At 56.2% G+C, this 19,799-nt stretch overlaps 1 protein-coding gene across 15 annotated transcripts; it reads right to left on the reverse strand.

Moving 5' to 3' along the window:
* Positions 1-212: 212 nt before the first annotated feature.
* On the reverse strand, positions 213-19,386 carry LOC120689698 (putative pentatricopeptide repeat-containing protein At1g13630). 15 transcript variants are annotated; one of them, XM_039972078.1, is made up of 8 exons: positions 18,815-19,386; positions 18,021-18,269; positions 2,458-4,271; positions 2,265-2,361; positions 1,689-1,767; positions 1,013-1,121; positions 559-930; positions 213-393 (listed from the first exon to the last, which is right to left on the reverse strand). In XM_039972078.1, the coding sequence occupies exons 1-3, from the start codon at positions 19,188-19,190 to the stop codon at positions 2,470-2,472; spliced, it is 2,427 nt and encodes an 808-aa protein (XP_039828012.1). In that variant the 5' UTR covers positions 19,191-19,386; the 3' UTR covers positions 213-393; positions 559-930; positions 1,013-1,121; positions 1,689-1,767; positions 2,265-2,361; positions 2,458-2,469. The 15 variants fall into 15 exon arrangements, with proteins under 15 accessions (XP_039828012.1, XP_039828006.1, XP_039828008.1 ...); XM_039972072.1 differs by having other exon boundaries at positions 231-930; XM_039972074.1 differs by having other exon boundaries at positions 231-930; positions 1,013-1,224.
* Positions 19,387-19,799: the final 413 nt, after the last annotated feature.

Below are 19,799 nucleotides of genomic sequence, written 5' to 3' on the forward strand. Positions count from 1 at the left end.
TCGAGCTTGATGGGCATCACCTCGACGCTTTGGCGCCACTCCAAGCTTTTGCCTGTATGTATGTACTGCATGATATCCTCTGCATATCTCTAGCTTGGCAATCCTGCCGGCGACTGCAGTCTACAGATATGGTTGCAAATGTGACTGATTGGGATTGGGGAAACAAAGCAGCTCATACGTCGTTTCACACAAAACGACGAACACATGTAGGATAAAGATTCACACCAGAGTTTTACCCAATTATTGTACATTTAACTGCCAACATGAAAAATAGAATCTGTAGTCACCACTTGGACATAGAAGAATGTATTGTCGTTACATGGAAAATAGAATGCTGAGCAGCTCAGCAGCTGTCCAGTCTGTGCATCGCTATGCATGTGCTATTTCTCTCACCTGCAGTCAACGTAACTATACAGCATCAACAGCAACGTATGCAATTTACACACACTAGATAATGAGGGGGAACACAAGAATCTCATTCAGTAAAGACTGAAAACGACTAGGACACAGGAAGGACAAAAGAGTAAGATGGTTCAGAGCTACTCGACAAGCACCGACCTGCCCTGCCCTGAAGTTTTGGCTTTCGGCCGTGCGCCTGATATGATGCTCACGCAGATATCAGGAGATGCTAGCTTGGTGGAAGAGATCTCCGGGACTTGGACGAGAGATCCCGGGGGCCACCCTGCCCATATGCCCTTCCGTGGGGAGGCCTAGGCGCCTAGCCATGGCCTTTGTCCTCGTCCACATCCGAAAAGTACAGTGCATGATCTTCATGCTTCATGGATTCCCCTGGATCAACTTAGTTTTCAGCGAGGATGCCTGCACTGTGAGCACCCGAAAGACGCGATTGTCGTCATGTGGGAGAAATTCAACCTGTTTGGCACCTTGATGGCACCTGGCAAGTTTGAAAGCTGAAACACATTTCACGTCCTGCAGCAGTGTGTTGAAGTGATATGTCAATGCTGTAAACACCACAAAGACGGGTAGAAATTGTTCACAGATCTGTACCTACCGTCAGCTTCGGTGACGGTGCTTCATGTCCGCAGCTTCTCTGCATCTCCTACAATCATGATATCAGCTTCAGGTGACGGTGCTTCATGCCCGCAGCTTCTCTGCGTCTCCTACAATCATGATATCTTTCTTCGTCACAAAATCCAGCCACCGACGCGACAGGGTTGGCCGATAGTGATGGCCCATCTTAAATTCTTAATGCCATCTGCCAACCTGTCTCATTAATGGATTAATGAACAACAGAACAGCATTTCTTCTTGAAGTACAAGAGGAATCCTAAACTCTGTTTATTGAAAGCAGACATATATTCTGTTTCTTGAATGAGAACAGAACAGAAAGATGAAATGTCACATGGGATATAACGCAACTTCCCAATTCTTTAATTCCTATTACTAGTAAGACTGTATATCCTGCTTGTATACTTGATGGTATGCAAGGATATATACAGATAATCATTTCTATCAGTAAGAGCTTAATTCACAGAATGCATTCATTGATCTGACATTAGTCAGCCAGTACAAAAGTTCTGTGCTTATATAGCTAAAAGATAAACCTTCTGTGCTTATAAGCTAAAAGATAAACCAGTTATATATGTGAAAAAACATGAAAAGTGTCAAGTAGAACTGACAGGTCCATATGAACTCAGCCAATGAAGGGAAAATATATCTTTGACTTACCTAGAAAGCAAGTTGGTTTCCTTGCCATCTCTGTGTCACCATTGAACAGTAAACACGGTCTTATGATCGCAATTCTTGCCTGAGAAAACGCTAAAGAAGATATATTTTCTTGTGCACAGATGTAGCTGGATAGCTAATAAGCAAAGTAGCACTTCTCTTCAAATAAAGCGAGTTATTCCATATGACACTGAACATTTTATTTAACTAGGAAACTGAATATTTGCTTGTGCACAGATGTAGCTGGATAGCTAATGTGCATTTGCCTGCATGATTATGTGATCCACATAGATACACAGCAGAATGCCATGAGAAATATTAAGGATCAATAGTCTGGCAAGCCGGCAAAATGTAGAAATAGTAGTCTGAATTCAGAAAACACGAGAAAAATCCAGTATTTTACACATTTATATATAGAGTAAAAAGATAATGGACTGTATCAAAATGAGTGGGTTCACTGATGCTGATTGTTGAAGAAAATGTGGTAGAACCACATACTAACTATGATCATAGGCTCTTAGCATTCTCATGTAGTCATGTCATGCAATGATGTAAATGGATGTCAAAACTTTAGCTTACCTTATGCTTAAGCACGCATATACCGACCGAGTGATTGACTGCGGGCAACACTGTAATGCCCACCTATTAAAACATGGCCGACATTGCAACTAAACACCTGCAGAGCAACAAACAAGAATACAAAATACAATAGGAGTGAGTCAGTCAGCGTGATGTGCATTGCTAAGAATAGTGACAAGGCAATTTCACTTACATGCTCCAAGTACTAAAGGCCAGTTTTTGTAGCAAGTGCTTGTAATATGGGTAGATAGAAAAACTCATTACTCTTCCGTATAGCTGTACCCAGCACATAGTATAGCTGAATATCTGGATAAACACCAACAGATAGCATAATCGGTAAGAGCATCAAAGCTTCTTTGGTGAATTGCCTTTTGCATAGTCGGTTGATTGCAGCACTAAAGTCTTCAATAGAGGCCTCAAACCCTGCATCTAGAAGCTTACCAACCCACATAATCGCCTTGCAAGGCATTCCTTTTGCACATAGAGCTTTGATAAGTGTCATATATGCAAATTTTCTCAGCTCAGCACCCTGTTTCCTGAAGGACTCCAGTTCCATTTCTGCGTGAATGACCAATCCCTTTGAGCACAACACATTGATAAGCAAGTTATAAGTAACAGGCGTGGGCGTCAGTCCGCGCCATACCAATAGTTCATATATATGGAAAGCCATTTTGATATCCCTTGCTTCACAAAAACCTTGTATAAGGATGTTGTAAGGTATTGGGTCAGCATTAAACCCTTGTACATACATATCATCAAGAACATTCCTAGCATCATGGAACATAAGCTGCTTACAAAGTCCTTTAACAACTACGCTGTAAGTTATTGCATTTGGCTTGATCCCTTTTCCAATCATTTCTTTAAAAACACTTAGCATGGTATGAACTTTCCCAGCTTCCGAGAGCGCATCCATCAAGGTGGTGTATGTAACTGTCGTTGGCTGCAGATCACTTATCTGAATAGCCCTAAAATAACTCTCTGCCGCATGCAGATCTCCAATCTTGCAGTAGCAATATAGAAGAGAGTTGCATGTTACAATGGTTGGGCACATACCAGCCGTAATAATCTGATCATACAGCTGAACAGCATTACCAATATCACCCACTTTTGCATAACCATTAATAACTACATTATAAAGCACTACATCAGTTGGCTGATATCTGGTAGCTACATTTCCCAAATACAACCTTGCAACATCAAGGAATCCTTTCTTGCAAAGGCCTAGAAGAATAGATACATGGTTTAATGAAGTTAGCATTACCCTCTGAGAAGAGCACATTACATTGCAGATTTGAAGCGCTTTTCCAATTTCTCCTAGCTTGCAGTACCCATGGATGAGGATGGAATATGCAATGACATCCATATCCAGACCAATACTGCATATCTCACGAAGTAGGTTTTCGACCTCATAAAATAGGCCTTTTTTGAAGAGAGCATTGATAAGGATGCTATATGTGACAATATTCAACACCAAACCTCGATCTAAGATGTCCTTTCTTATCTTCATCCCTTCTTCAACATCACCACCTTCACAATGGCCAGCTATCAGTATAGTATACGTAACAAGATCAGGTTCAAACCCTTGGTTTCTCATCAACTCAATAATTCTTGGAATTTGTCTTGTGTGACCATGCAAGCGCAAGCCATTAATAAGGCTGTTGTAGGTGACAATATCAAGTTCCATTCCTTCTTCAATTATGCTCTGACCTATATCAAATGCTTCACGTATAGACCCTACTTTACATAGACCATGTATAATAGTAGAATACGTGTACCTGTTCGGATTTAATCCATACTTCAACATCAGGCATAAAATTGATTTTGCATTCTGAATAAACCCCCAATTACACAATGCCGACATAAGGATGTTAAAGGTCATTTCTAAGGGTTTGAATTTTCCCTCTTTCCTTGCATCCTGAAAAAATGATAAAGCCTCTCCAATTTTATCTTGCTTGCAGAGGCCATCTATGAGAATGCTATGGGAATAATCGCTCGGGGAGACACCACATTGTCGTGGTGCTGCAAACCACGGCCGGGTGGCGGAAGGCACCCGCCCTAGCCCAGAGGGTGTGTACTCAGGGGGTAGCTAGTCTTAGATCGATCTCCCTCCAGAACACAAGAAACACAGCAGGATTTAGAGTGGTTCGGGCCGCCGGAGCGTAATACCCTACATCCACTGTGTGCTGTATTGCCTTCCCACAAGCGTGAGGAGGTGCGAGAGCTTGAGTCTGTATGGATGTTCCTGTGCACAGCGAGCGCCTCCCTTTTATATCTCAAGGGGGAGCGTACACAGTCGTTGGATCCCCGACAGGTGGGTCCAACGATGTAGTATAACCTAACGCACTGTTCATGCATTATGGCGTCGCAGGCAAAGGAGATCTTTCTCTTGGATTCCCTTGCCTGCTCCCGGAGCCCTTCGTCCATCATGTCCTAGCGTCGTCTTGTCAGGTCAGGCCCGTCGCAGCTAGTGACACCGCCCGTCACATTGCTTAAGCGGGCGGTGTAGCTTGCGGCGTAGGCGGCATGATGGAAAAGTGCCGTGCTGTCGTATCCGTTTAATGCTACAGGCGGGCTCTGCGCGGGCGCGGCTCAGGCGGCTGCACTGTGCTCCTTGGTAATACGCGGCGCGCAGCGGGGCCTGACAAAAGGCTGTCTTGTGTACCACGGCGGCAGAGCACGCCTTGTCTATCGCATTAAATGCGGTAGGTGGGCGAGTCTTCCTCCGGAAGGCTCGCGCACGATCCCACGCCTCCGGGACACGTGGCGGCTTCGGACCCCTACACGGTGAGGGGAGTCCGGACGGGCGTAGGAGGTCCCGGACCCCTCTGGGGGTCCGAGGCTTCGGCGGTCAGCTTGGAGCTTCCCTTTCATGGAGACACGTGGCGCCACCGGACCCATCCTCAGGCGGGGAACGGTCCGGGGCCGTTGGCCTGGTGAGGGAAAAGCCTGGCCTGTGGGGCCTGGCTACTCCGTCTCTCCCGCGCAGCTACGGATAACTACGCGGGTCCTGCTTTGCTGCAGTAAGAGTGGGTATCCCTGTTGCAGGGTACCGACAGTGGCCCCCGGGCCCACCTTGGGGGAGGTACGAGCCCACAGGTGGGGCCACTTCTGCGATTTGGTACTATATAGCTTGAAGCTCCTTTCTGCAGGTCTTGACCGGCTTTGACTACCCATTGGGTTGGTTGCTGCCTCATCACGTCGCAACGGATTACTGACTAAGGGCCCCACGATAAGCGGTTCACTTAGTCACACGCGCGACGTTTGGCATTGTTGCGGCCGGAGTAAACGGATCATTTACCACCGGCGCAGCTCCCGAAAAGCTCGGCCACGCCTATGATTAATGCGCGCACGTCAGCTCGGCTTCCGCCTTGCTTCACGCGCGCGGGCGACGGTTCGGATCCCGCCTTTTCGCACCCCCGTTGATTACCCACCCTCCCTGACAGGTGGGCCTGGGCCCCTCACGTCATGGACTGGGCGGCTAACTCCTGGTGCGAGCGTCGCTTGAGTTCCGGCGACGGTTCCGGGGCGCGCTGGTTGAGACAGGCTTTATAACGGGGCATACCGTATCCTATGGTTGCTTTCCCGCATTCGTCTTCTTCCTCCAGCCTTTGCGCCCCTTTGCCTCCGAGCCTTCCTTGACCTTCTCTCCCCCCTACACAGGCTCCTTCCTCGCCCGTCAGGAGATGGCATCCCTTGTTCATCCCCGTCGCTTCCAGACCGAGGGAGAGCTGAACACAGTGCGCCGCCTGCTCGGGTGGAGCGCTCAGGAGACCGGCTGGGGGGTGCGAGCAGGCTCAGTTCCCCTTGGCAACCTCCGCGCCGGGGAGTTCGTGCTATTTACCTCGCACGTCTCCGCCGGCGTGGGGCTGCCGATTTCTTCATTCTTGCTGCTGCTGCTGGAAGACTTCGGCCTCCAGCTTCAGCATCTGACGCCCCACTCCCTCCTCCTGGCGTCCATCTTTGTGCATTTATGCGAGATGTTCGTAGGAGTGCGTCCCTGCGTCATCCTCTTCCGCTACTTCTTCATCCTGGTGAAGTCCGGAAGGAGCAAGGACGAAGTGGGAGGGTACTACTTCCAGATAAGGAGCGATCTGCCGACTCCTTACATTCCGGGCCTTGCTGGCGGAAGGTGGGAGGAGTGGCGCAGGGATTGGGTGGTTGCCACCACTGAAGCCAACGAGCGCCTTGTCCTGCCGACCGCGGGGCCCGCCTCCGACAAAGCATCCTGGAGGGCCAAGCCATCGCTGCAGCCGGAGTTCGACTCCGTGCTGGATAAGATCAGGTCACTGGCAGGGAGCGGCCTCACCTCGTGGCACGTGCTCGGCGACTTCGTGAAGCGCCGGATCGCCCCCTTAAAGCAGCGGCCGCGACCGGCGTGGAGCTTCACCGGCCTCAACGATTGCAGCAGGACCCACCGCGGGGAGGGAAGCGACCTGACCCAGGAGGCCTTGGAGGTCCTGGTGCGGAACGTGACGGGAGACACCTTCATCGCAGAGAATCTGATCCTCCCGCAGAGCATAGTCCCCCTCTGCGAGGACCCAGCGAGGGTGGCGGTGCTGGCCACCCTGCCAACCCTGGACGACGGGGGACTGGCCCCGCGGCAGACCGGGGGTGACCCGAACCGTGGGCTCCGGATCCCTGGCTCGTCCGGGGATCAGGCTACGCTAAGCGCTGCGGGGTCCGGTGCCACTACGAAGGGGAAACAGGCCGCGGCTGCGGCCGGCTCCAGCCGGGCCCAGAGCAGCTCCGGTGCGTCGTCAGGGGACGTAGGCCGGCGGAGGCTACTCCGGGGCGACGGGACCCTGGTGTCGGAGCCCGTCGCGAAGCGCCAGAGGTCTTCCGAGGGCGCAGGCCAGGGTAGCCCCCGGGCTGCTGGCCCCCACGGGTCCTCTGGCGTAACTGGACCACCACCATCGCCGCCGAAGAATTCATCGCGCCGGCAGCAAGAGCGGCCGCAGCAGGAGCAGCCGCAGGAGCAGCGGCAGCAGGCACGCGGACGGCAGCAGCAGCAACAGGAGCGACCCCGGGTTGCACCCATGCCGCAGCCGCAGGTACAGCAGCAACGGGCGCAGGCCCGGGTTATGCCTGTATCGCAGCTGCAGGGGCAACAACAGCAACAGCAACAGCAGCAGCTGCAAGAGAAGAGGCCCGGGCTCCGGGGACGCTGGGTCCCCGGTTCTGCTGGGTTAGTGTCATCTTGCTCTCCTCCCTTGCGCCGGTGTTCTGTTTTTTTTTTTTTTGTGTTGACGGCTTTTCTGCTTTGCTACCAGGGCTTCCCGCCCCAGCGGTTCTTCTACCACCGTTGGCACATCAGCAGGTGCCCGGGCGGCAGCGACCTCGGCATCGACAGCGACGGTGGCAGTAGGTGCGGGACCCTCAGGTACGGCGTCCTGTTGCTAACTCCGTGACACATGATGCGATGCTGACTGTCATGCCATTTCCAGACTCTGCAGGGCTCAGAGCAGCAGCGGCAGCGGCGGTGGCGCCGGTGCTGGGTGCAGCCGCCCCTGACGTATTGGTGGCGGGGGCACTCGGTGCGGCCGTGTCTGCCACAGCGGCAGCGGGAGCACCGAAGTTAGGTTCGGCCGCGCCCGACTTGACGGCAGCGGGGGCACCAGAGCTGGGTCCGACCGCGCCCGACTCGGCAGCGGAGGCGCCGGAGCTGAGTCCGACGGCGCCCGACTCGGCGGCAGCGGGGGCGCCGGAGCTGGGCCCGGCCGTGCCCGACTCGGCGGCAGGGGAGGCGCCGGAGCTGGGTCCGACGGCGCCCGACTCGGCGTCAGCGGAGGCGCCGGAGCTGGGCCCGGCCGCGCCCAACTCGGCGGCAGCGGCGGCGCCGGAGCTGGGCCCGGCCGCGCCCGACTCGGCGGCAGCGGAGGCGCCGGAGCTGGGCCCGGCCGCGCCCGACTCGGCGGCAGCGGAGGCGCCGGAGCTGGGCCCGGCCGCGCCTGACTCGGCGGCAGCGGAAGCGCCGGAGCTGGGCCCGGCCGCGCCCGACTCGGCGGCAGCGGAGGCGCCGGAGCTGGGCCCGGCCGCGCCTGACTCGGCGGCAGCGGAAGCGCCGGAGACAGGTGCCGCAGCGGAAGCCCCTACCTCCAGCTCCGGTCCTGCTGCGGAGGAAGAGTTGGAGGTGGTGTTTGGCAGGCGGCTCCTGCAGCTCCAATCCCCGGAGGAGGATGCGACTCCGCTTCCTCAGGTGCTGTTGCGAGTTCGGCGTTCGATTGAAGAGGCAACCTCCTCCGCCGAGGTGGCCTTCCGGCGGGAGTGGTCTGCGCTGGAGAGCGAGCGTCAGCGCCTCTCCGACTGGCACACCCGCCTGGAGGCGCACACGAAGGCGGAAGCCTCCCGCGCTGCGGAAGCTCGGTCGAAGCTCAAGTCGGACCAAGAGGCCTACCGAGCCAGCCTTAAGAAGGTGTTTGACCGAGAGCTCGCAGTGTCGAATCGGGAGAAATCCTTGGCACAGCGGGAGCAGGACTTCACCCTGGAGGTTGTTGGGTTTGCTGCTCAGCGGTCCGGCCTCGAGGCTCACCTCGCAGCCCAGCAGTCAGAACTGGAGACTCGCAGCGAGGTCCTCGAGGTCCGGAGGCAGGAGCTCGACGTCTTCTCCGCGACTCTGCAGGGATGGCATGAACAACTGCAGGAGAGAGCCCGCCAGCTGACTGCCGACGAGGCGGACTTGGAAGAGGACCGGAAGTCTCTTGCCAAGCGGGAAGCTCACGCCACCGCCATAGAGAAGGAGCTTGAGCGCCAGCGAGAGTCGCTCAAGAAGCGGAAGGTATACGCGGAGCAGAAGGAGACCAAGCTGGAGGAGCGGTCCCGCGGACTCGAGGAGAGATCCCGCGAGCTGGAGGAGAGGTCCCGCGAGGTGGAGGTGGCCAAGGCGGCCTTGGACACCCGGGTGCAGGAGGCTGTCCGGGAGGCGGTCCAGAAGCACCAGGAAGACCAGCGCGCTGGAGCTCAGCGGATCGCTGACTGGGCGGCCGAAGCGAGCCTCGCACTGGTGCCATTTGGAATGAGCCCGATCCAGGTGGCGGAGCCGCCAGCTTCGATAGCTGACGCCCTCCCAGTGTTGAGCTCCGCTTCGGATAGGCTCCAGCGCCTGGGGCCGGTCCTTACTGGACAGCTTGAAACCGAGGGCCGCGAGCTGATCCGGATGGTGGCGGAGCACATCCTGACCTGCCTCCGGAGCCACGACCCGGCCATCTCGCTGGCGCCCGTGGTCGATGGCCCTGTAGCAGAGACGGAGGCCGCCGCTCGGGACAGCGTGCGGGAGGTCGTTGACTTCGTCGCCGCCTACTTCAAGCGAGAGCCTGCGGACCCTTAGGCTGGGGATTGTATCTTTTTTCTTTTGCATTATGTAACAAACATTGTATTAGTTGAAAGTTTTTGAAATAGAAGAAACTTCAACTTAGCTGTTTGGCGGTTGTTGATTTGCGGTATGCGGCACCCCGGCGCCCTGGCCCCCTGGCGGATAGGTTCAGTTGTCTGGACCTGTCTGCCACCTTGGGCATAGGTGTCACATAGCTTGCAAGGCGAGCAAGCGCCTTGTTCCCTGCGTAGTATACAGGAGTACAGAGAGAAGAATCAAATTTGCTTATATGGTAGCAATGATACTGCAACTTAGCTATTTGACGCATGCAGAATCCATCCATGATGTGTGGGACAAAGCGGATGCCTGGGCCCCCTGGGAGAGAGACTCAGCTGCTGTGAGTCTGTCTACCACCGAGATTGGCTCTTATCCTGCATGAAAGCTTTGAAGCAGATACTCGGCCCCCCTGGTAGATAGGCTCAATGGTTTGAGACTGTCTACCACCGGCCAGGTTTGAACCTGTGTACCACCTCAAAGTTATAGCTTAGAGCAGACCCGCGGGGCTCATTCCTGACCAATCCCAGGCTTGGTACCAGGTCTAGGACTCTAGATGCGCAGGCCCAGGTAGCTCTGTGCTTGTTACAGAGTGGGGGAGTGCGTAGGCTTAGGGTCGGAACCAGGCTAAGGCGCTACGCAGGGCTCCGGACCACTCCAGGAAACAGCACGATCCTTCCGGACCTGGCTTCATCGTCCTAGACCCTTCGCAGCAGTGGGTGAGGTCACTTTGCTGTGCTCGATCCTTTGAGATATGGTGCTGGACACGCCGTGTTGGACTTAGGAAGCCAGCTCTTGATCTGGGACGAGGTCCGGGCCCCCAATTACCCGGCTCCAGGTACTAGAGTACTCGTTACAGGGTGGTGGAGAGTGCAGGCTTTTGGGTACGGAACCAGCTAAGCGGCTACACTGGGCTCCGAACCACCCCAGGAAACAAGTACCCGCTCCCCAGAGTAGGTCCTTAGGGGTCCGGACCCCTCTCCTGCAGCAAGAGGGTCCGGACCTGTACGGTAGTCCAGCAGCTCAATGCAGATCTTAGTTGCAGCAACAAGAGTAGAGGTCCCGCGGGGGTTAGAAAAAAGCGAAAATTCCGAGAATCGAAATGCGTAATTTAACTTTGACACAAAGACAGAATTAGGAAAAAATCTTTCCTTTGCAATCTCGATGTACATGGCTTGCGCGATGGATGTCAGAGGCCGGGTTTATGAGGTCGGACCTCTACCGCTCTGAGCCGCGCGTTAGCCGCTAGTGCGATGGATGCCAGAGGTCGGGTTTACGAGGGTAGCCCTCAACCGCTCCGGGCCGCACGCTAACTCTATCTTATTACAAAGGAAAGGTTATTTCCCTGCTCTGCCTAGGTGTAAAACTTACGCAGATGCTCTATGTTCCACGGGTTGGGCAGCGGTACTCCGTCTTCTGTGGCGAGGCGAACGCATCCGGGCCGGCATACCTCTGTAACCTTGAAAGGCCCCTCCCAGCTGGGGGAGAGTTTGTGGAGCCCCGCTCGGTTCAGGATCCGTCTGAGGACGAGGTCGCCAGCCCGGAGCTCCCTACTGTGCACGAACCGTTGACGGTAGCGCCGGAGCGCCTGGTTGTAGCGTGCATTTCGGATCGCTGCTCGCCACCTTCGCTCGTCAACGAAGTCCACGTCGTCGCACCGCAGCTGCTCCTGCATGGATTCGTCAAAGGCCTGGACCCGTGGTGAGCCCAGGTGAATTTCTGGGGGAAGGCATGCTTCAGCCCCGTAGACCAGGAAGAACGGAGTCTCCCCGGTGGCTCGGCTGGGTGTGGTCCGGTTGCCCCATAGTACACATGGAAGCTCGTCAACCCATTTGGCACCATGCTTTTTCAAGCAGTTGTAGGTGCGGGTCTTGAGTCCCCTGAGGATCTCTGCATTCGCTCTCTCAACCTGTCCATTGCTGCGGGGATGTGCCACGGACGCAAAGCATAGCTGGATGCCAATGTCCTCACAGTACTCTTGGAAAAGTCTGCTTTTGAATTGGGTCCCGTTGTCCGCGATGATGCGGTTTGGGACGCCAAATCTGCACACAATGGACCTGAGGAATGCGACTGCTGATTTCTTAGTAATATTCACCACAGGAGTAACCTCCGGCCACTTAGTGAACTTGTCGATGGCAACATAGAGGAACCGGTACCCGCCGACAGCCCGGGGGAAAGGCCCCAGGATATCCACACCCCACACAGCAAATGGCCATGAGGGCGGAATCATCTGTAGAGCTTGAGCTGGGGTGTGTATTTGCTTTGCATGGAACTGGCATGCTTTGCAGGACCTTACCAGCTCAGCCGCATCCTGGAGTGCTGTTGGCCAGTAGAAGCCGTGCCGAAAGGCCTTGCCAACAAGCGTGCGAGAGGAGGAATGACTTCCGCACTCGCCTCCATGGATCTCCGCAAGCAGTTCGCGGCCCTCTCCCTGGGAAATGCATCGCATGAGGACTCCGTTGGCGCCACGGCGGTAGAGATCCCCTTCTACCACCGCGTAGCGTTTAGCCAATCGGACTATGCGCTCAGCGGACACATCGTCATCAGGGAGGATGTTATCTTTCAGGTAGTCCCGGATCTCGGAGATCCATGCATCGGGAGCTCCCAAAGCAGATAGGGGTGGTTCTGTGAGGACAACAGGCTCCTCAACAGAACACACAGCCCTAGTTGGGCACCATAGGTGGAATACTGCCGGGACCGCTAGCTTCGAGGTGCCAGCTTGATCCCCGTCACCCGGCTCGGCAGGCTGGGCGGTAGGTTTCAGCAGCCGTCTTTCAAAGACACCCTCAGGCACAGAAGCCCAGGTAGATGCTCTCGCAGAGAGATCATCTGCTGCTGAGTTGTGCTCGCGGGGAACGTGTTGTAGTTCCAAGGCGTCGAAATCCTTCTCGAGCTTCCTCACGTGTATGAGGTATGCCGCGAGCTGGGGATTATTGCAGTTGCAATCCCCTCGGACCTGCTTAATGATTAGCTGGGAGTCCCCCTTCACCAGAAGCTGCCGAACCCCCAATGAGAGGGCTTGGGTCAGGCCGAAGATCAGAGCCTCGTATTCCGCCATGTTGTTGGTGGCCTTGAACTCAAGGTGCACCATGTACTTCAGCTGATCTTCGTTTGGGTCGATGAGGACCACACCAGCTCCGGCCCACTTCTCGCGGGCGGACCCATCAAAGAAGAGTGTCCAGTGAGGCTCGGTGAAGACTGGTGTCCTGATTTCCGGCTCCGGGGGTCCAACATTTATGGCCGGACCTCCAGGGTTGCTTGGGGAAGGAGTCCACTCCGCTATGAAATCAGCCAGGATCTGGCTTTTGACCGCATGGCGTGGCTGGAATTCCAGTTGGAACTCCGCCAGCTCTGCTGCCCACTTGGCGATATTGCCTGTGGCGTTGGAATTGTGTAGAATCGCTCTTAATGGGTAAGAGGTCACTACAACAACTCGGTGTGCTTGAAAGTAGTGGCGCAGTTTCCTGGACGCAATAAGTATTGCATAGATAAGCTTATGCGTCTCAAGATACCTGGCCTTTGCCTCGTGGAGGACTTCACTGACGTAGTAGACTGGCTTTTGGACGGTCCGGACCCTAGTTCCTGGGTCCGGTTCGCCCTTGTCCACCGCATCTGTCCCTTGGGCCCCCAGTGGTTCTGGGCTCCCAATGGGATGAGGCTCCTCCGGACCTGCCTGTGCGGGGCCCGGACCTTCAAGCTGGGGTGAGGCTGACGGGCCCCCGTGTCCGGGGTCCGGCTCACCATCCTTGGCCAAGAGGACCTTAGTGCTCCCCTGGCGGGTTTGCTCCATCCTTTCGGCGACCAGGACCATGCTGACCGCCTCCGCAGATGCAGCAAGATACAGAAACAACGGCTCACCGGGTTCTGGTGCCACCAATACTGGCAGCGAGGTGAGGTGCTGCTTCAGCTCCTGGAAGGCCTGTTCAGCCTCTTCGGTCCATGAAAATGGACCGGACCTCCTCAACAGCTTGAAGAAGGGAAGGGCCCTCTCAGCCAGCCTCGATATGAAGCGGCTAAGAGCAGCGAGAGATCCAGTAAGCTTCTGGACGTCCTTGATGCGGCCAGGAGGCCTCATTGCTTCGATCGCCTTGATCTTGGCTGGGTTTGCCTCGATGCCTCGATGCGAGACCAGGAAACCCAGCAGCTTCCCTGCTGAGACGCCGAAGATGCACTTCTCTGGGTTCAGCTTCGTGCGGGTGGCGCGAAGACGGTCGAAGACGAGGGACAGGTCCTCCACTAGTGTTGATCCTACCCTAGTCTTGACCACAATGTCATCGACATAAACCTCAACAATATCTCTAATTAGATTACAGAAGGTTTTGTTCATGGCTCGCACAAACGTGGGTAAGGCATTCCTTAGACCATACGGCATGACAATGTAGCAATAAAGCCCATCTACTGTTACAAAGGCAGTATGCTTCCTATCCTCTCTAGACATCTGAATCTGGTGGAAACCAGAGTATGCATCTAGGAAAGACAAAAGATCACACCCGGAGGTGGAGTCCACGATCTGATCGATACGCGGAAGAGGGTAGGGGTCTCTTGGACATGCCTTGTTGAGGCTGGTGTAGTCGATGCACATTCGGAGCTTCCCGTTGGCTTTTGGGACGACGACCGGATTGGCCAACCACTCGGGATGGTGGACCTCCTCGATGAAGCCAGCGTGTAGGAGCTTGTGGACTTCTTCGCGGATGAAGTTCTGCCGCTCCACAGACTGCTTCCGAGGTTTTTGGCGCACCGGCGTGGCGTCGGGGTAGATCCTCAGATTGTGCTCGATCACTTCCCTGGGGATCCCGGGCATCTGTGACGGTTCCCAGGCGAACACGTCGACATTTGCCCGGAGGAAAGCGATGAGCGCGTCTTCCTATTTCTCCTCCAGGTTCCCCGCGATGCGGGTGGTCCTGGTGGCGTCTGCCCCAATCTGTACCGACTTCACGGGAACTTGGTCCGGATCAGATGGTTGGACCTTGGGAGCCTTTGCAGGCGCCCTGGGTTGCGAGGCGGACGGATCCTCCTCGGAGCGTGCAGCCTCTGCCGCCAGAGTGTGCAGTCTCTCAACTGCAGCAACGGCAGCGGTGCGGTCGCCCTGCACGGTGAGGACTCCGGCAGGGGAAGGCATCTTCAAGACCAAATACCCATAGTGGGCAATGGCCATGAAGCGGTAGAGTGCCGGTCGGCCAATGATAGCGTTGAACGGGAGGTTCACCTCCGCAACATCAAACATGACGCTTTCTGTGCGGAAGTTCTCCTCGGTCCCGAACGTGACCGGCAATGTGATGCTCCCCAGGGGGAACACCGGATGTGGGCCCACTCCGGAGAATGGGCGAGAGGGAGTCAGCTTGGACTCTGGGATCTGCAGCTGCTTAAATGCTGCATAACTGATGACGTTGAGGCCAGCCCCACCGTCAATCAGCACGTGGTAGAGCCTCACGTTGGATATGACAGGAGCAGTGACTAAAGGTAGGACACCAGCTCCAGCCATATTCTCCGGGCAGTCAGACGGCCCGAAAGAGATGGTGGTGTTCATCCACCTCTGGTGCGGCGCCGCCCTGGGGACCCCCGGCTTCACCGAAAGGACCTCCCGGCGAAGGGTCTTCACGTCCCGCCGGGAGACAAGCTCCCAGCTCCCGCCATACATCACGTACAGCTTCTTGCGGCGGTCGCCGTTGTCGGAATCGGAGTCGTCGTTGTGATAGACGCCCTTCAGCTCTCGAGCGGGGGATTGATACCCCAGCTCCTTCTCCCCGGCTGCGGCCCTGCTGTCAGAGGCCTTCTCCTTGCCGGCCCGCTGGCGAGGAGGGGGTGAGTCATCCTTAGAGGACTGCTCCCGCCGCCCACTGACCCGTTTCGCGAGCTTTTGGATCTCGCGGCAGTCAGCAGCGCTGTGGCGAGCGGTGGGATGCACTGGGCATGAACCTCCGCTCCCACCTTGCGGGCGAGGGCGTTTGCCGTGTGTATTCTGGCCCCCAGCCGCTGCCGCCGCAGCCGGCGCCGCTGGTGGCGCTGCTGCTGCAACGACTGGTCCGCCAGAATGCGGCTCCCCACGACCCCGGTTCTTCTTCTTCTTCTTGCCACCGCCCTGAGCGGTAGCGCTGGAGCCACCAGCCTTGGTGTCTCCGTCTTGGGGGGCTGAGTGCCATGCACGGCCCTCGGCGGCCCTGGCACACTTGTCTGCCAGGGAGAAAAGCGTAGTGACGCTTTCCACCTCGTGCGTCGCCAGCTTCTCGAGCATCTTCTCATCACGCACCCCCTGACGGAAAGCAGTAATAATAGATGCATCTGAGATACGAGGAATGGTACCCCGTACCTTAGTGAAGCGCGAGATGAAAGCCCGAAGCGTTTCCCCGGGTTTTTGCCTCACGGCGTGAAGGTGTGCCTCCACACCATGCTGCTGGTAGGCGCTGGCGAAGTTCGCTGTGAACCTTGCACAGAGCTCTTCCCAGGACTGGATCGTCCCAGGTGTGAGGTTCATGAGCCAGGTCCGGGCTGGCCCGGACAAGGCTACATGAAAGTAGCTTGCCATGACGGCGCCGTTGCCACCAGCTGCTGTGATGGCAGTAACGTACACCTGCAGGAATTCCGACGGGTTAGTAGTACCGTCGTACTTTTCCGGCAAGTGGGGGCGGAACTTGGGTGGCCACGCCACGGCGCGGAGGTGCTCCGCAAGCGCAGCACAGCCCACCCCGGCCACCGGTGCCCCTGGCTGAATCCGGGCGTTCACCGGAGGCCTGGGTGCCGCCGCGTCCAGATCGACATTGAGGTTGCGTCCCTCAATGTTGAGACGGCGCTCTCGCGCCCTCTCGACAGCGATGCGGGCATCCTCCCCCGCGCGCCGGCGGTTGAGCTCCGCCCGCAAGTCTTCTGTTCGTGCACCCCTCACGGTGGGGGAGCGCACAGATGCCGACGCACCGCCCTGACGCTGGTGGTAAGGTACCACCGCGTTGCCAGGCGGAGGTCGTTGCCCAGTCTTTGCAGAACTGGGGGAGGCCTGAGCCAGGTGGAGGAGACGGTCGACGTCGTCTCGCCACTGCCTCAGGGCGTCTGGCGAGGCTGCCTCAGCCGGAGGGTTGCGAAGCAACTCCCTAGCCGCGGCTAGAGCTCCGCCGCTCGCAGTCTGTGAGGGGGCCCTTGATGGGCGCCCTGACTCTTGCCGGCGGGCGGCTCGCGCCGCCGCCAACGGTGGCTGCTCCACAGGCACGGTTGCCCCTGGAGCAGTAACGCGAGGGGCGTGTGGCGTGGAGGACGCCACCCCCTCCGTCATCTCCACGTCGTCCACACGAACCATGGGGACAAAGCGGATGATGAAAATGCGACGAGCTAGCTTCCCCTACCTGGCGCGCCAAATGTCGTGGTGCTGCAAACCACGGCCGGGTGGCGGAAGGCACCCGCCCTAGCCCAGAGGGTGTGTACTCAGGGGGTAGCTAGTCTTAGATCGATCTCCCTCCAGAACACAAGAAACACAGCAGGATTTAGAGTGGTTCGGGCCGCCGGAGCGTAATACCCTACATCCACTGTGTGCTGTATTGCCTTCCCACAAGCGTGAGGAGGTGCGAGAGCTTGAGTCTGTATGGATGTTCCTGTGCACAGCGAGCGCCTCCCTTTTATATCTCAAGGGGGAGCGTACACAGTCGTTGGATCCCCGACAGGTGGGTCCAACGATGTAGTATAACCTAACGCACTGTTCATGCATTATGGCGTCGCAGGCAAAGGAGATCTTTCTCTTGGATTCCCTTGCCTGCTCCCGGAGCCCTTCGTCCATCATGTCCTAGCGTCGTCTTGTCAGGTCAGGCCCGTCGCAGCTAGTGACACCGCCCGTCACATTGCTTAAGCGGGCGGTGTAGCTTGCGGCGTAGGCGGCATGATGGAAAAGTGCCGTGCTGTCGTATCCGTTTAATGCTACAGGCGGGCTCTGCGCGGGCGCGGCTCAGGCGGCTGCACTGTGCTCCTTGGTAATACGCGGCGCGCAGCGGGGCCTGACAAAAGGCTGTCTTGTGTACCACGGCGGCAGAGCACGCCTTGTCTATCGCATTAAATGCGGTAGGTGGGCGAGTCTTCCTCCGGAAGGCTCGCGCACGATCCCACGCCTCCGGGACACGTGGCGGCTTCGGACCCCTACACGGTGAGGGGAGTCCGGACGGGCGTAGGAGGTCCCGGACCCCTCTGGGGGTCCGAGGCTTCGGCGGTCAGCTTGGAGCTTCCCTTTCATGGAGACACGTGGCGCCACCGGACCCATCCTCAGGCGGGGAACGGTCCGGGGCCGTTGGCCTGGTGAGGGAAAAGCCTGGCCTGTGGGGCCTGGCTACTCCGTCTCTCCCGCGCAGCTACGGATAACTACGCGGGTCCTGCTTTGCTGCAGTAAGAGTGGGTATCCCTGTTGCAGGGTACCGACACACATGACTCCATCTTTTCAAAAATCTCCAGTGCCATGTCTGTCTTTCTTAGACTGTACAGCAAACTGTCATAGGTGGATACCGAGATTTGAATGCTTAGGCTGCTCATTTTACTAAGAACATAAAGAGCATCATCAATCATTTGAGCTCTGGCATAACTATTTGCTAGAGCATCCCATATAATGCTGCATGAATGCCACTCTCTGAATCCATGTGATAAGATGTCACAAAGAGCCAATGCAGAATCAGGTCCTACAGTAAAAACATGGTAAAATTAAAAGTGGAAAAGGTGAAGTTCGAATATTACCTGCAGTTATATGTGTTGAGATACAAATTATATCATTTTCAAAACATGAGAAAGAACATCTATGGATACCCTACTCAGCTACTTGACAATCTGACACTCTGCAAACTTTGACACCTGTGCTTCTGCTACCAGTTTGCTTTGTGCAGATAAAACTAGTACCAATGCCATCTATTTGCCTCTTCACACTTATAAAATATACAACCAGTACCATGAAAATTGCACCTCGGTAACACATGATCAGAATTTGAGTCTAAATACGACTAACAGCATGGAAATTTCAGTAGTAACCGAGGGCCGTTGGTTTCCCCTAAATACGGGTATGTAGATGCATGAAAATTGGAGCTCAGTGTCGGACGAATACTGTTTCCTTCTGACACAGTTAACAGCACGAATTCCAGCCCAGCAATTGATGAATAATTGCTCTTCCTTGTTATCCGCAAGAGCAATCGCTAATTAGATACACAAACACAAACACTCACACCTAGCTCACCTTGTTCGCCCACCATCTGGGCCAACTCGCCGCGCATCTCGCGCCACCTCTTCTGCCACAGCAGCTCATGGCAGAGCCTGAACAGCGCGGCAATCGAGGCCTTCCGACCGAGCTCCGCCTCGTTCTCCCCAAACGTCCCCTCGCGTGCCCAGAGAGGCCCAGGCGGTGCACCTCTCTCCCCGCTCTGGCGGGGAGGGGCCAGCTGCGCGTCCCCACCTACAACCACCTCCTCCTCGGACTCCGTCGTAGTTACCGACAGCGTCGCCGAGCAGGGCGAGTAGGAGAGCGCTCTACGCTGAGGCGCAGGTGGGCGGGGAGCGCGGCGCCGGAGGTGGGATAGGAGCCGGCGGAGGGGAATGCGTGGTGGAAAGGGCATTCGAAGCGTGGGCAGGGGCTCATGGCTGGGGAGCCGGGCAGCGGCCAATGGTTTTGGAGCGTAGAGGTGAGCTCCGGAACGCCTCTTGCTGGGCAGCCGCGCGCTCGTCGGCGGTGGCGGCGGGCATGTGGAGGAGGCTTATCGGCGGCGGCGGCGGCGGCGGCGTGTGGTCGAGTCGGGGCCTCTGTTTTTTTTTAAATATCGGAGCACACCTGTATTAAGTTAAGGAAACAGTATAAAGTCTAGTACAAATAATACAGATACGCCCAGATAAAAAAACTTAACCTGCGGGCTAAGACCGCCCACACGACATTGTTTGAGAGGTAGAATGACCTTCTCACAGCAAGCCAAGAAAACCCCCGAACTTCTGCCCTACCCGTACATGGGGGCCCGTCGCCTTGTGAGTTAGGCTCCACAGTGCTTTGGACATGAGGCAGACGAGAGGTTTTTTTTAACCTCAACCTGAAATTCACTCCCACGAGGAGTCGAACCCTGAGGAGTGCCGCTGGGTTCCTCTAACCAACTCAGCTAGAGGCCTTTGACGATACGCCCAGATAGGATACATAGTAGCTGTTCCACCAAAGTACTTGCAGAAAGGCCCCTACAAAA

This window comes from Panicum virgatum, chromosome 9N, assembly GCF_016808335.1.
Source record: "Panicum virgatum strain AP13 chromosome 9N, P.virgatum_v5, whole genome shotgun sequence".
Lineage (NCBI taxonomy): Eukaryota > Viridiplantae > Streptophyta > Magnoliopsida > Poales > Poaceae > Panicum > Panicum virgatum.